Source organism: Lipophrys pholis, assembly GCF_963383615.2.
Source record: "Lipophrys pholis genome assembly, contig: SCAFFOLD_50, whole genome shotgun sequence".
Taxonomy (NCBI): domain Eukaryota; kingdom Metazoa; phylum Chordata; class Actinopteri; order Blenniiformes; family Blenniidae; genus Lipophrys; species Lipophrys pholis.
The window spans coordinates 178602-195151 of NW_028291986.1; the positions used below are offsets into that span (position 1 = coordinate 178602).

A 16550-nucleotide genomic window follows, 5' to 3' on the forward strand; every position below is an offset into this window, starting at 1 on the left:
TGACCAGAGGAAGTGACCAGAGGAAGTGACCAGAGGAAGTGACCAGAGGAAGTGACACCAGCGGTGGAACCTACCAGTGACGGTGGCTCTCTTGGGCAGGATGGTGATGGCCCCCACTGCTGCATCCTCCAGCTGCTGGATCGGACTCTGTTTGGCCCCCCAGCTGTCTGAGCCGATCCACAGGAAGTGACCCACCTGCTCCGCCCGCCGGCTGGCGTTCAGGACGCCCCTGTGGAGGAAACCATTACACCTGGTCAGCAGAGGGGCACACCGGGGGTGGGGGGTGGGGATTAAGACAGGAAGTGAACAGAGAAGACAGGAAGTGAACAGTGAAGACGGGAAGTGAATAGAGAAGACAGGAAGTGAATAGAGAAGACAGGAAGTGAATAGAGAAGACAGGAAGTGAACAGAGAAGACAGGAAGTGAACAGAGAAGACAGGAAGTGAACAGTGCAGACGGGAAGTGAACAGAGAAGACAGGAAGTGAACAGTGAAGATGGGAAGTGAACAGAGAAGACAGGAAGTGAACAGAGAAGACAGGAAGTGAACAGTGAAGACGGGAAGTGAACAGTGAAGACGGGAAGTGAACAGAGAAGACAGGAAGTGAACAGAGAAGACAGGAAGTGAACAGTGAAGACGGGGGTGAACAGAGAAGACAGGAAGTGAACAGAGAAGACAGGAAGTGAACAGTGAAGACGGGAAGTGAACAGAGAAGACAGGAAGTGAACAGAGAAGACAGGAAGTGAACAGTGAAGACAAGAAGTGAACAGAGAAGACAGGAAGTGAACAGAGAAGACAGGAAGTGAACAGTGAAGACAAGAAGTGAACAGAGAAGACAAGAAGTGAACAGAGAAGAGAGGAAGTGAACAGAGAAGACAGGAAGTGAACAGAGAAGACGGGAAGTGAACAGTGAAGACAAGAAGTGAACAGAGAAGACAAGAAGTGAGCAGACGGAAAGTGAAGTGTTAAGACAGGAAGTGAACAGTGAAGACAAGAAGTGAGCAGACGGAAAGTGAAGTGTTAAGACAGGAAGTGAACAGAGAAGACAGGAAGTGAACAGTGAAGACAGGAAGTGAACAGAGAAGACGGGGAGTGAACAGAGAAGACAGTAAGGGAGTGAGAGGAGTGAGAGAGGAGTGAGGAGTTTAACCTGATGTCTTCGTCGGAGGCGAACAGGATGACGGCGCGGGCGTAACGAGTGTCGAGCAACAGGCGGATGATTTTATCGAAGTCTGACGGTTTGTGGTGGTGAGGAATCTTCAGAGACTGAGCCACGCAGATCCCCCCTGAGGAGAGTGAGACACTGGAGTGAGTTAGAAGCTGGAGAGTGAGACATGAGGGTGAGGAGTGACAGAGGAGTGAGAGAGGGCTGAGAGGAGTGAGAAAGGAGTGAGAGAAGAGTGAGAAATGAGTGATGAGTTATAAAGGAGTGAGAGAGGAGTGAGAGAGGAGTGAAAGTAGAGACGACTGAGAGGTCTGAGAGGGGTGAGAGAGGAGTGAGAGAAGAGAGGAGTGAGAGGACTGAGAGAGGAGTGAAAAGAGAGGAGTGAGAGGACTGAGAGGGCTGAGAACGGAGTGAGAGGGGAGTGAGGTGAGAGAGCAGTGACAGAAGAAGGGGATGATAAATGGTAAATGGACTTCCCAAAGCTTTCCATTGTTAATCAAACACACACACACACACACACACACACACACACACACACACACACACACACACACACACACACACACACACACACACACACACACACACACACACACACACACACACACACACACACACACACACGCTGGAGGAGCCATGAGGACTCCCGGGTCTTGCTCAGACACGTGAGCATGAGGAGGGGAATCGAACTTGCAACCCACTGGACCTGGACCTGGTCCTGGTCCTGGACCTCAGGTCTGAGCAGGTCTGGAAACTGTCTGGGCCTGCTGACTGGTTAGACCTGGTCTCAGATAGCGGTCCTGTCAGACCTGGTCTCACCTGAGTCCCTGGAGATCTGCAGGAAGGCGTCCACCCCCTTCTCGCCGTAGCTCCCCTCCGAGGCCAGGGTGGACACGTAGGTCCAGCCCAGTGCCTGGACCAGGTCCACCATGGCCTGGGCCTGGAAGCTGTCTGGAGGAACCACCCGGGAGAAGAAGTCGTAGCGCCGGTCGTCACTGAGCTCCGGGGCCGTGGAGGCGTAGCTCACCTGGGGGATCTGGGGACAGGAAGTAGAACTGTGAGTCCTGGACCAATAAGACCTGGGGGATCTGGGGACAGGAAGTAGAACTGTGAGTCCTGGACCAATAAGACCTGGGGGATCTGGGGACAGGAAGTAGAACTGTGAGTCCTGGACCAATAAGACCTGGGGGATCAAAACCTGCAAGACCAGCTCGGTTTTTGGACTGTGAGAGGAAACCGGAGGGAACCCCCACCCTCCTCCTCCTCTTCCTCCTCCTCCTCCTTCCCCCTCCTTACCTTCCTCCTCCTCCTCCTCCTTTCCTTTCCTTACCTTCCTCCTCCTCCCCCCCTCCTTACCTTCCTCCTCCTCCTCCTCCTCCTTCCCCCTCCTCACCTTCCTCCTTTTCCTTTTCTTCCTCCTCCTCTCCTTATCTTCCTCCTCCCCCTCATTCCCTTCCTCCTCCTCCTCCTCTTCCTCCTCACCTTCCTCCCCCCCTCCTCCCCCCCTCCTTACCTTCCTCCTCCTCCTCTTCCTCCTCCCCCTCCTTACCTTCCTCCTCCCCCTCCTCACCTTCCTCCTTTTCCTCCTTGTCCTCCTCCCCTCCTCCTCTTCCTCCTCCCCCTCCCCCTCCTCCTCCTCTGCAGTGGCTCTCTTACTCCTTGGAGTGTAGAATCCTGGTTTCCATGGTGACGAGTCATGAACAGAAACCCTTTTCCTACAGAGGAGATCCCAACATCTCCACGCCACCACAGAGAGGATAAAGAGGGGAGGTGCGCATTTCCCACCCTCCTCCTCCTCCTCCTCCTCCTCCTCCTCCTCCTCCGGCTCACCTCCTGCTGGCAGCTCCTCGCTGTGGGTTGGCGTCACAGTGGCACTAATATGCTAATTCCTGTGTGATAAGTGAGGAGTGTCCCTGGTGGAGTGAGGGAGAGGAGGAGGACGAGGAGGGGGAGGAGGAGGAGGAGGAGGAGGAGGGGGAGGAGGAGGAGGGGGAGGAGGAGGACGAGGAGGAGGGGGATGAGGAGGACGAGGAGGAGGACGAGGAGGAAGAGGAGGAGGGGGAGGAAGAGGGGGAGGAGGAGGAGGGGGATGAGGAGGACGAGGAGGAGGAGGGGGAGGAGGAGGAGGAGGGGGATGAGGAGGACGAGGAGGAAGGGGAGGAGGAGGAGGAGGAGGAGGGGGAGGAGGAGGAGGGGGATGAGGAGGACGAGGAGGAAGAGGAGGAGGAGCAGGAAGAAGAGGAAGAGGAGGAGGAAGGAACTAACTGATGAAAGTTCATTTGGAACTGCAGTGAATGCTGCTGACCCAGATTGACGGCATCACGACTCAGAGGTTACACACACACACACACACACACACACACACACACACACACACACACACACACACACACACACACACACACACACACACACACACACACACACACACACACACACACACACACACACACACACACACACACACACACATCCTCTCTGTTGCTCATTTTCAACTGAAGTTCTTCGTGTTTTACTTTTTGGGGAGAGAAGCTGCGAGTTGGGTTCTGGGGAATTCTGGGTGGTGTTGGAGGGTTTGTCGGGTGTTGTGGGGTTTGTCGGGTGTTGGAGGGTTTGTCGGGTGTTGGGGTGTTTGTCGGGTGCTGGAGGGTTTGTTGGGTGTTGGGAGGGTTTGTCGGGTGTTGGGAGGGTTTGTCGGGTGTTGGGAGGGTTTGTCGGGTGTTGGAGGGTTTGTTGGGTGTTGGAGGGTTTGTCGGGTGTTGTGGGGTTTGTCGGGTGTTGGGAGGGTTTGTCGGGTGTTGGGGGGTTTGTCGGGTGTTGGGAGGGTTTGTCGGGTGTTGGAGGGTTTGTTGGGTGTTGGAGGGTTTGTCGGGTGTTGTGGGGTTTGTCGGGTGTTGGGAGTGTTTGTCGGGTGTTGGAGGGTTTGTCGGGTGTTGGGGTGTTTGTCGGGTGTTGGGAGGGTTTGTCGGGTGTTGGGGGGTTTGTCGGGTGTTGGGAGGGTTTGTCGGGTGTTGGGAGGGTTTGTCGGGTGTTGGAGGGTTTGTTGGGTGTTGGGAGGGTTTGTCGGGTGTTGGGAGTGTTTGTTGGGTGTTGGAGGGTTTGTCGGGTGTTGGGGTGTTTGTCGGGTGTTGGGAGGGTTTGTCGGGTGTTGGGAGGGTTTGTCGGGTGTTGGGAGGGTTTGTTAGGTGTTGGGGGGTTTGTCGGGTGTTGGGAGGGTTTGTCGGGTGTTGGTGGGTTTGCCGGGTGTTGGGGGGTTTGTCGGGTGTTGGGAGGGTTTGTTGGGTGTTGGGGGGTTTGTCGGGTATTGGGAGGGTTTGTCGGGTGTTGGGAGGGTTTGTCGGGTGTTGGGGGGTTTGTCGGGTGTTGGGAGGGTTTGTCGGGTGTTGGAGGGTTTGTCGGGTGTTGGGGGGTTTGTCGGGTGTTGGAGGGTTTGTCGGGTGTTGTGGGGTTTGTCGGGTGTTGGGAGGGTTTGTCGGGTGTTGGGGGGTTTGTCGGGTGTTGGAGGGTTTGTCGGGTGTTGGGGTGTTTGTCGGGTGTTGGGGGGTTTGTCGGGTGTTGGGAGGGTTTGTTGGGTGTTGGGGGGTTTGTCGGGTGTTGGGAGGGTTTGTCGGGTGTTGGGGGGTTTGTCGGGTGTTGGAGGGTTTGTCGGGTGTTGGGGTGTTTGTCGGGTGTTGGGAGGGTTTGTTGGGTGTTGGGAGGGTTTGTCAGGTGTTGGGGAGGGTTTGTTGGGTGTTGGGGGGTTTGTCGGGTGTTGGGAGGGTTTGTCGGGAGGGTTTGTTGGGAGTGTTTGTCGGGTGTTGGGGGGTTTGTCGGGTGTTGGGAGGGTTTGTTGGGTGTTTGGGAGGGTTTGTTGGGTGTTGGGAGGGTTTGTCGGGTGTTGGGAGGGTTTGTCGGGTGTTGGGGTGTTTGTCGGGTGTTGGGAGGTTTGTCGGGTGTTGGGAGGGTTTGTCAGGTGTTGGGAGGGTTTGTTGGGAGTGTTTGTCGGGTGTTGGGGGGTTTGTCGGGTGTTGGGAGGGTTTGTCAGGTGTTGGGAGGGTTTGTTGGGAGTGTTTGTCGGGTGTTGGGGGGTTTGTCGGGTGTTGGGAGGGTTTGTCAGGTGTTGGGAGGGTTTGTTGGGAGTGTTTGTCGGGTGTTGGAGGGTTTGTCGGGTGTTGGGGTGTTTGTCGGGTGTTGGGGGGTTTGTCGGGTGTTGGGAGGGTTTGTCGGGTGTTGGAGGGTTTGTTGGGTGTTGGGAGGGTTTGTCGGGTGTTGGGGGGTTTGTTGGGTGTTGGGAGGGTTTGTCGGGTGTTGGGAGGGTTTGTCGGGTGTTGGGGGGTTTGTCGGGTGTTGGGAGGGTTTGTCGGGTGTTGGAGGGTTTGTTGGGTGTTGGGAGGGTTTGTCGGGTGTTGGGAGGGTTTGTCGGGTGTTGGGGGGTTTGTCGGGTGTTGGGAGGGTGTGTTGGGTGTTGGGGGGTTTGTCGGGTGTTGGGGGGTTTGTCGGGTGTTGGGAGGGTTTGTCGGGTGTTGGAGGGTTTGTTGGGTGTTGGGGGGTTTGTCGGGTGTTGGGGGGTTTGTCGGGTGTTGGGAGGGTTTGTCGGGTGTTGGGAGGGTTTGTCGGGTGTTGGGGGGTTTGTCGGGTGTTGGAGGGTTTGTCGTGTTGGGAGGGTTTGTCGGGTGTTGGGGAGGGTTTGTTGGGTGTTGGGGGGTTTGTCGGGTGTTGGGAGGGTTTGTCGGGTGTTGGGAGGGTTTGTTAGGTGTTGGGGGGTTTGTCGGGTGTTGGGAGGGTTTGTCGGGTGTTGGTGGGTTTGCCGGGTGTTGGGGGGTTTGTCGTGTGTTGGGAGGGTTTGTTGGGTGTTGGGGGGTTTGTCGGGTATTGGGAGGGTTTGTCGGGTGTTGGGAGGGTTTGTTGGGTGTTGGGGGGTTTGTCGGGTGTTGGGAGGGTTTGTCGGGAGGGTTTGTTGGGAGTGTTTGTCGGGTGTTGGGGGGTTTGTCGGGTGTTGGGAGGGTTTGTCGGGTGTCGGGAGGGTTTGTTGGGAGTGTTTGTCGGGTGTTGGAGTGTTTGTCGGGTGTTGGAGGGTTTGTCGGGTGTTGGGGTGTTTGTCGGGTGTTGGGAGGTTTGTCGGGTGTTGGGAGGGTGTCGGGTGTTGGGGGGTTTGTCGGGTGTTGGGAGGGTTTGTCGGGTGTTGGAGGGTTTGTTGGGTGTTGGGAGGGTTTGTCGGGTGTTGGGGGGTTTGTCGGGTGTTGGGAGGGTTTGTCGGGTGTTGGGGGGTTTGTCGGGTGTTGGGAGGGTTTGTTGGGTGTTGGGAGGGTTGTGGTGACAGCGCTCCAGTAATTTGAAGGTTGCCGTGGCGACAGCGCTCCAGTAATTCGAAGGTTGCCGTGGCGACAGCGCTCCAGTACTTCCTGCCCCGTGTGCAGCGCTGCCTCTTCTCATCACCGTCATCGTTACTCTCCTATGTTTCTCATCGTGAGTTGCGCTGCTGCTCAGCTCCACACGCCATGAGGAGCAGGAGTCACCTCCTCATCACCTGCTCCTCAGCACCTCCTACTCAGCACCTCCTGCTCCTCAGCACCTCCTCAGCACCTCCTGCTCCTCATCACCTCTTCATCACCTCCTGCTCCTCAGCACCTCCTCTGGGTCCCTCCTCTCACTCCCGGGGTGAGGTAGTGAGGTAGTGAGGTAGTGAGGTAGTGAGGTAGTGAGGTAGTGAGGTAGTGAGGTAGTGAGGTAGTGAGGTAGTGAGTTAGTGAGGTAGTGGTTCAGCTGATCAGCTCAGGAGGAGATTCCCTGTCAGACTCATTGATCCGAGCCGTGGATTCAGACTCTGTTATCACTGAGCGTGCTGCGTTCAGGGACACACAATGAATTACACACTGACAGTGAACTACACACTGACAGTGAACTACACACAGACAGTGAACTACACACTGACAGTGAACTACACACAGACAGTGAACTACACACAGACAGTGAACTACACACAATGAACTACACACAGACAGTGAACTACACACAATGAATTACACACTGACAGTGAACTACACACAATGAATTACACACAGACAGTGAACTACACACAGACAGTAAACTACACACAGACAGTGAACTACACACAATGAATTACACACAGACAGTGAACTACACACAATGAATTACACACAGACAGAGAACTACACACAATGAACTACACACAGACAGTGAACTACACACAATGAATTACACACAGACAGTGAACTACACACAATGAATTACACACAGACAGTGGACTACACACAGACAGTGAACTACACACAATGAACTACACACAGACAGTGAACTACACACAATGAATTACACACTGACAGTGAACTACACACAATGAATTACACACAGACAGTGAACTACACACAGACAGTAAACTACACACAGACAGTGAACTACACACAATGAATTACACACAGACAGTGAACTACACACAATGAATTACACACAGACAGAGAACTACACACAATGAACTACACACAGACAGTGAACTACACACAATGAATTACACACAGACAGTGAACTACACACAATGAATTACACACAGACAGTGGACTACACACAGACAGTGAACTACACACAATGAACTACACACAGACAGTGAACTACACACAATGAATTACACACAGACAGTAAACTACACACAGACAGTGAACTACACACAATGAATTACACACTGACAGTAAACTACACACAATGAATTACACACAGACAGTGAACTACACACAGACAGTGAACTACACACAATGAATTACACACTGACAGTAAACTACACACACACAATGAACTACACACAGACAGTGAACTACACACAATGAACTACACACAGACAGTGGACTACACACTGACAGTGGACTACACACAGACAGTGAACTACACACAATGAACTACACACAGACAGTGGACTACACACTGACAGTGGACTACACACAATGAACTACACACTGACAGTGGACTACACACAGACAGTGAACTACACACAATGAACTACACACTGACAGTGGACTACACACAGACAGTGAACTACACACAATGAACTACACACAGACAGTGAACTACACACAATGAACTACACACAGACAGTGGACTACACACTGACAGTGGACTACACACAGACAGTGAACTACACACAATGAACTACACACAGACAGTGGACTACACACTGACAGTGGACTACACACTGACAGTGGACTACACACAATGAACTACACACTGACAGTGGACTACACACAGACAGTGAACTACACACAATGAACTACACACTGACAGTGGACTACACACAGACAGTGAACTACACACAATGAACTACACACTGACAGTGGACTACACACAGACAGTGAACTACACACAATGAACTACACACTGACAGTGGACTACACACAGACATTACTTGTGACCAGCAGGAATCACATGACTTTATTTAGTATTAATCACCACTAAGGGAACTCAATGAGAAGAAGGAGCCTCGTGAAAACGTTGATCTCTGATCAGTTCGTCTCCACGGCTCCTTCAGGTGAACAGCTTCTTCCTCCTCCTCCTCCTCCTCTTCCTCCACCTCCTCCTCCTCTTCCTCCACCTCCTCCTCCCCCTCTTCCTGTGATCTCTGTGACTCAGAGTTTGATTTATTCTGTCTGATCAGAAGCTCTTTGATCACCCTGCTGACACGTGGCGACCTGCTGCTAATTCTAACGAGTTTTAATCCTGCTGCTAGAGGCAGTTAACGTGAGGCTGCTGCAGCTCGACAGGACTCGTCTCGTTACGTCTCATCTCGTTACGACTCGTCTCGCTACGTCTCGTCTCGCTACGTCTCGTCTCGTCTCGCTACGACTCGTCTCATTATGTGTCGTCTCGTTACGACTCGTCTCGCTACGACTCGTCTCGCTACGACTCGTCTCGCTACGACTCGTCTCATGTCTCATCTCGTTACGACTCGTCTCGTTACGTCTCGCCTCGCTATGACTCGTCTCGTTACGTAATGTCACGACTCTCTCTCTCTCTCTCTCTCGCTACGTCTCGTCTCGCTACGACTCGTCTCATTACGTCTCGTCTCGCTACGTCTCGTCTCGCTACGACTCATCTCATTACGACTCGTCTCGTTACGTCTCGTCTCGCTACGTCTCGTTACGTCTTGTCTCGCTACGTCTCGTCTCGTCTCGCTACGTCTCGTCTGGCTACGACTCGTCTCGTTACGTCTCGTCTCGCTACGTCTCGTCTCGCTACGACTCGTCTCATTACGTCTCGTCTCGCTACGACTCGTCTCGTTACGTCTCGTCTCGCTACGTCTCGTCTCGTTACGACTCGTCTCATTACATCTCATCTCGACTCATCTCGTTACGTCTCGTCTCGCTACGACTCGTCTCATTACGTCTCGTCTCGACTCGTCTCGTTATGTCTCGTCTCATTACGTCTCGTCTCGTTATGACTCGTCTCGTTATGACTCGTCTCGTTTCGTCTCGTTACGTCTCGTCACGTTACGACTCGTCTCGCCTCCTTATGTCTCATCTCGTTTCGACTCGTCTCGCCTCGCTATGACTCGTCTCGCTACGTCTCGTCTCGCTACGTCTCGCTACGACTCGTCTCATTACGTCTCGTCTCGCTACGACTCGTCTCGTTACGTCTCGTCTCGCTACGACTCGTCTCATTACGTCTCGTCTCGACTCGTCTCGTTATGTCTCGTCTCATTACGTCTCGTCTCGTTACGACTCGTCTCGTTATGACTCGTCTCGTTTCGTCTCGTTACGTCTCGTCACGTTACGACTCGTCTCGCCTCCTTATGTCTCATCTCGTTTCGACTCGTCTCGCCTCGCTATGACTCGTCTCGCTACGTCTCGTCTCGCTACGTCTCGCTACGACTCGTCTCATTACGTCTCGTCTCGCTACGACTCGTCTCGTTACGTCTCGTCTCGCTACGACTCGTCTCATTACGTCTCGTCTCGACTCGTCTCGTTATGTCTCGTCTCATTACGTCTCGTCTCGTTACGACTCGTCTCGTTACGACTCGTCTCGTTACGACTCGTCTCCTTATGTCTCATCTCGTTACGACTCGTCTCGCTACGTCTCGCCTCGCTATGACTCGTCTCGTTACGTAATGTCACGACTCGTCACGTCTCGTCTCGTTACGTAATGTCACGACTCGTCACGTCTCGTTACGACTCGTCTCGTTACGTAATGTCACGACTCGTCACGTCTCGTTACGACTCGTAACGTTACGACTCGTCAGGTTACGACTCGTCAGGTTACGACTCGTCACGTTACGTCTCGTTCCAACTCGTCACGTTACGTCACGTAACGTCTCGCTACGACTTGTCTCGTTACGTCTCGTCTCGTTAAGACTTGTCACATTACGACTTGTCACGTTACGACTCGTCTCATTACGACTTGTCACGTTACGACTCGTCTCGCTACGACTCGTCTCATTATGTCTCGTCTCGTTACGACTCGTCTCGCTATGTCTCGCCTCGCTACGACTCGTCTCATTACGTCTCGTCTCGTTACGACTCGTCTCGTTACGACTCGTCACGTTACGTCCCGTCTCGCTAGGACTCGTCTCGTTACGTCTCGTCTCGACACGACTCGTCACGTTATGTCTCGTCTTATTCCGTCTCGTCTCGCTACAACTCGTCTCGCTACGACTCGTCTCGCTACGACTCGTCTCGTCCCGTTACTACGACTCGTCTCGTCACGTCTCGTCCCGTTACTACGACTCGTCTCGTCACGACTCTTCTTGTCACGACTCTTCTTGTCACGTCTCGTTACGTCTCGTCTCGCTACGACTCGTCTCATTACGTCTCATCTCGTTACGTCTCGCTACGACTCGTCTCATTACGTCTCGTCTTGTTACGACTCGCTACGACTCGTCTCGGCTCGTAACGACTCGCCATGTTACGTCTCGTTACGTCTCGTCTCGCTACGACTCGTCTCATTACGTCTCGTTACGTCTCGTCTCGCTACGACTCGTCTCATTATGACTCGTCTCGTTACGACTCGTCTCGTTACGTATCGTCTCGCTACGTCCCGTCTCGCTACAACTCGTCTCGTTAAGACTTGTCACATTACGACTTGTCACATTACGACTCGTCTCAAGTCTCGTCTCGTTACGACTCGTCTCGCCTCGCTACGACTCGTCTCATTACGTCTCGTCTCGTTACGACTCGTCTCGTTACGACTCGTCTCGTTACGACTCGTCACGTTACGTCTCGTTACGACTCGTCTCGTTACGTCTCGTTAAGACTTGTCACGTTACGACTTGTCACGTTACGACTCGTCTCGCTACGACTCGTCTCATTATGTCTCGTCACGTTACGTCTCGTTACGACTCGTCACGTTACGTCTCGTCACGTTACGTCTCGCTACGACTCGTTACGTCTCGTCTCGTTAAGACTTGTCACGTTACGACTCGTCTCGCTACGACTCGTCTCATTATGTCTCGTCTCGTTACGACTCGTCTCGCTACGTCTCACCTCGCTACGACTCGTCTCATTACGTCTCGTCTCGTTACGACTCGTCTCGTTACGACTCGTCACGTTACGTCCCGTCTCGCTAGGACTCGTCTCGTTACGTCTCGTCTCGACTCGTCACGTTATGTCTCGTCTTATTACGTCTCGTCTCACTACGACTCGTCTCGCTACGACTCGTCTCGTCCCGTTACTACGACTCGTCTCGTCACGACTCTTCTTGTCACGACTCTTCTTGTCACGTCTCGTTACGTCTCGTCTCGTTACGTCTCGTCTCGCTACGTCTCGTCTCGCTACGACTCGTCTCATTACGTCTCGTCTCGTTACGTCTCGCTATGACTCGTCTCATTACGTCTCGTCTTGTTACGACTCGCTACGACTCGTAACGACTCGTCATGTTACGTCTCGTTACGTCTCGTCTCGCTACGACTCGTCTCATTACGTCTCGTCTCGCTACGACTCGTCTCGCTACAACTCGTCTCGCTACGACTCGTCTCATTACGTCTCGTTACGTCTCGTTACGTCTCGTCTCGCTACGACTCGTCTCATTCCGTCTCGTCTCGCTACGACTCGTCTCATTCCGTCTCGTCTCACTACGTCTCGTTACGTCTCGTTACGTCTCGTCTCGTTACGTCTCGTCTCGCTACGACTCGTCTCGTCACGACTCTTCTTGTCACGACTCTTCTTGTCACGTCTCGTTACGTCTCGTCTCGCTACGACTCGTCTCATTACGTCTCATCTCGTTACGTCTCGCTACGACTCGTCTCATTACGTCTCGTCTTGTTACGACTCGCTACGACTCGTCTCGGCTCGTAACGACTCGCCATGTTACGTCTCGTTACGTCTCGTCTCGCTACGACTCGTCTCATTACGTCTCGTTACGTCTCGTCTCGCTACGACTCGTCTCATTATGACTCGTCTCGTTACGACTCGTCTCGTTACGTATCGTCTCGCTACGTCCCGTCTCGCTACAACTCGTCTCGTTAAGACTTGTCACATTACGACTTGTCACATTACGACTCGTCTCAAGTCTCGTCTCGTTACGACTCGTCTCGCCTCGCTACGACTCGTCTCATTACGTCTCGTCTCGTTACGACTCGTCTCGTTACGACTCGTCTCGTTACGACTCGTCACGTTACGTCTCGTTACGACTCGTCTCGTTACGTCTCGTTAAGACTTGTCACGTTACGACTTGTCACGTTACGACTCGTCTCGCTACGACTCGTCTCATTATGTCTCGTCACGTTACGTCTCGTTACGACTCGTCACGTTACGTCTCGTCACGTTACGTCTCGCTACGACTCGTTACGTCTCGTCTCGTTAAGACTTGTCACGTTACGACTCGTCTCGCTACGACTCGTCTCATTATGTCTCGTCTCGTTACGACTCGTCTCGCTACGTCTCACCTCGCTACGACTCGTCTCATTACGTCTCGTCTCGTTACGACTCGTCTCGTTACGACTCGTCACGTTACGTCCCGTCTCGCTAGGACTCGTCTCGTTACGTCTCGTCTCGACTCGTCACGTTATGTCTCGTCTTATTACGTCTCGTCTCACTACGACTCGTCTCGCTACGACTCGTCTCGTCCCGTTACTACGACTCGTCTCGTCACGACTCTTCTTGTCACGACTCTTCTTGTCACGTCTCGTTACGTCTCGTCTCGTTACGTCTCGTCTCGCTACGTCTCGTCTCGCTACGACTCGTCTCATTACGTCTCGTCTCGTTACGTCTCGCTATGACTCGTCTCATTACGTCTCGTCTTGTTACGACTCGCTACGACTCGTAACGACTCGTCATGTTACGTCTCGTTACGTCTCGTCTCGCTACGACTCGTCTCATTACGTCTCGTCTCGCTACGACTCGTCTCGCTACAACTCGTCTCGCTACGACTCGTCTCATTACGTCTCGTTACGTCTCGTTACGTCTCGTCTCGCTACGACTCGTCTCATTCCGTCTCGTCTCGCTACGACTCGTCTCATTCCGTCTCGTCTCACTACGTCTCGTTACGTCTCGTTACGTCTCGTCTCGTTACGTCTCGTCTCGCTACGTCTCGTCTCGCTACGAATCGTCCCGTTACTACAACTCGTCTCGTCACGACTCTTTTTGTCACCGCTCGTCATGTCTCGTCACGTCTCGTTACATCTCGTCTCGTTACGACTCGGCTCGTTACCAGGTGATAAGTTAACAGAGGGCATCCAACCATCATCACAACACACACACACACACACACACACACACACACACACACACACACACACACACACACACACACACACACACACACACACACACACACACACACACAGGCTGCTTAAAAGGGAACTAGCTCGTGTGTGGGGGTTCCTCGGGTGAGACGATGGAGCTGAATGAATGAAAGTGTGATGAGCAACAGGAGGAGCAGCAGCAACAGGAGGAGCAGCAACAACAGGAGGAGCAGCAGCAACAGGAGGAGCAGCAACAAGAGCAGGAGGAGCAGCAGCAACAACAGGAGGAGCAGCAGCAGCAGGAGGAGCAGCAACAGGAAGAGCAGCAACAACAGGAAGAGCAGCAACAAGAGGAGAAGCAACAGGAGGAGGAGCAGCAGCAGGAGGAGCAGCAATAGGAGGAGCAGCAGGAGGAGCAGCAACAGGAGGAGCAGCAGCAGGAGGACGAGGAGGAGGAGCAGCAGGAGCAGCAGCAACAGGAGGATCAGCAACAAGAGGAGACGCAGCAGGAGGAGGAGCAGCAACAGGAGGAGGAGCAGCAGCAGGAGGAGTAGCAATAGGAGGAGCAGCAACAGGAGGAGCAGCAGCAGGAGAAGGAGGAGGAGGAGCAGCAGGAGGAGCAGCAACAGGAGGAGGAGCAGCAACAGGAAGAGCAGCAGCAACAGGAGGAGCAGCAGCAACAGGAGGAGGAGCAGCAGCAACAGGAGGAGCAGCAACAAGGGGAGGAGCAACAGGAAGAGCAGCAGCAACAGGAGGAGCAGCAACAAGAGGAGAAGCAGCAGGAGGAGGAGCAGCAGCAACAGGAGGAGCAGCAACAAGGGGAGGAGCAACAGGAAGAGCAGCAGCAACAGGAGGAGCAGCAACAAGAGGAGAAGCAGCAGGAGGAGCAGCAGGAGGAGGAGCAGCAGGAGGAGCAGCAACAGGAGGAGGAGCAGCAGCAGGAGGAGCAGCAATAGGAGGAGCAGCAGGAGGAGCAGCAACAGGAGGAGCAGCAGCAGCAGGAGGAGCAGCAACAGGAAGAGCAGCAACAACAGGAAGAGCAGCAACAAGAGGAGAAGCAGCAGGAGGAGAAGCAGCAGGAGGAGCAGCAATAGGAGGAGCAGCAGGAGGAGCAGCAACAGGAGGAGCAGCAACAGGAGGAGCAGCAGCAGCAGGAGGAGCAGCAACAGGAAGAGCAGCAACAACAGGAAGAGCAGCAACAAGGGGAGAAGCAGCAGGAGGAGGAGCAGCAGGACGAGCAGCAACAGGAGGAGGAGCAGCAGCAGGAGGAGCAGCAATAGGAGGAGCAGCAGGAGGAGCAGCAACATGAGGAGCAGCAGCAGGAGGACGAGGAGGAGGAGCAGCAGGAGGAGCAGCAACAGGAGGAGGAGCAGCAACAGGAAGAGCAGCCGCAACAGGAGGAGCAGCAACAAGAGGAGGAGCAGCAGGAGGAGCAGCAACAGGAGGAGGAGCAGCAGCAGAAGGAGCAGCAATAGGAGGAGCAGCAACAGGAGGAGCAGCAACAAGAGGAGGAGCAGCAGCAACAGGAGGAGGAGCAGCAACAAGAGGAGGAGCAGCAGGAGGAGCAGCAATAGGAGGAGCAGCAGCAGGAGGAGGAGCAGCAATAGGAGGAGCAGCAATAGGAGGAGCAGCAGCAGGAGGAGCAGCAACAGGAGGAGCAGGGGGAGCAGGGGGAGGCTGGTCACTCACCTGGAACAGCCGCAGGATGTTGGCCACCATGATGGACACGGAGCTCGCGGACGCCCCGATGACTCCCACAACTTTCTCCGGCTGGACGAAGAGCGGCGGCTCCCCGTTGGTGCAGCGCACTTCGGACGTGTCCTTCTGGATGAGCGCCTGCACGAACGTCAGCGACTGCTCCAGCGCGTGCGTGTCCCGTGAGCACGTGTCCAGCACGCGCGCGCCCAGCGTGACGTTGGGCAGAAGGTCCTCGTCCCCGTTGATCTGGTCCAGCGCGTACATCATGGCCTCCAGCCGGTGGATCCCGTTCTCCTTCTTGAGGTCCCCGCACGGCGTCCCGGGCAGCCCCCGCGCGTGCACCGGGAACAGCCCCCCCAGCGTCACGTCCCCCTCCACCCGGATGGAGTGCGGCGCGTAAACCTCCTGGGAGCCGCCGAGCCGCAGGAGCCGCAGGAGCAGCAGGAGCACCGCGGGGGGGCCCGCTCTGAACCGCGGGGGGGCGCCAGAGGACCACATGCCGGGATCCGGGTCCGAGCGACCGGCAGGGGAAACACGAGACGGTGAAAACAAACCCAGACCCGGGTCACGTTACTCTGAGGAATCCGTCAGCGGAGGTCATCCCCCCCCCCCCGGAGAGCTGCGGGTCCAGCAGGTCCAGAGTCCAGCAGGTCCAGAATCAGCTTTAAAATCCAGACAAGATCCGGGTTCGAGATCCAGCTCGCGGACTGAGCATCATCATCTTCATCATCATCTTCATCAGCAGCGTCCCGCTCCGCCGCCGCTTGTTGCTCTGCATCCCGGAGCTTCAGACAAAGACAGCCGCGACGCAGCGCTCCGGTAATCCGTTACTCCGTGACGCCGTTACCGTGACCAGCCGGTGATGAAGAGGAGGCTCCTCACACCTGCGGTCACGCGCTCCGGGACTTTCCTCCTCACCGCAGCGGTGAAATCACGGGGTTCCCCCCCCCGTACCCCCCCTCAGCCCAGCCGGTCCCCGTCAGCCTGCAGCGGAGCGGCGAGTCCGAGTCCAGCAGCTCTCTCTCTCTCT

The 16550-nt window shown here is 54.7% G+C and overlaps 1 protein-coding gene across 1 annotated transcript in view; it reads right to left on the minus strand.

Annotated features, from left to right (window-relative positions):
* Positions 1-16018, minus strand: part of LOC308128313 (metabotropic glutamate receptor 7-like) — a gene marked incomplete at both ends in the record, with an annotated part of 38485 nt that extends 22467 nt beyond the window's left edge. The window contains 4 exons of the mRNA XM_080494019.1: positions 75-229; positions 1150-1285; positions 1984-2200; positions 15512-16018. Of these exons, the coding sequence (XP_080350145.1) occupies positions 75-229; positions 1150-1285; positions 1984-2200; positions 15512-16018 (1015 nt within the window). The remainder of the gene's footprint in view (positions 1-74; positions 230-1149; positions 1286-1983; positions 2201-15511) is intronic.
* Between the last annotated feature and the right edge of the window lie 532 nt (positions 16019-16550).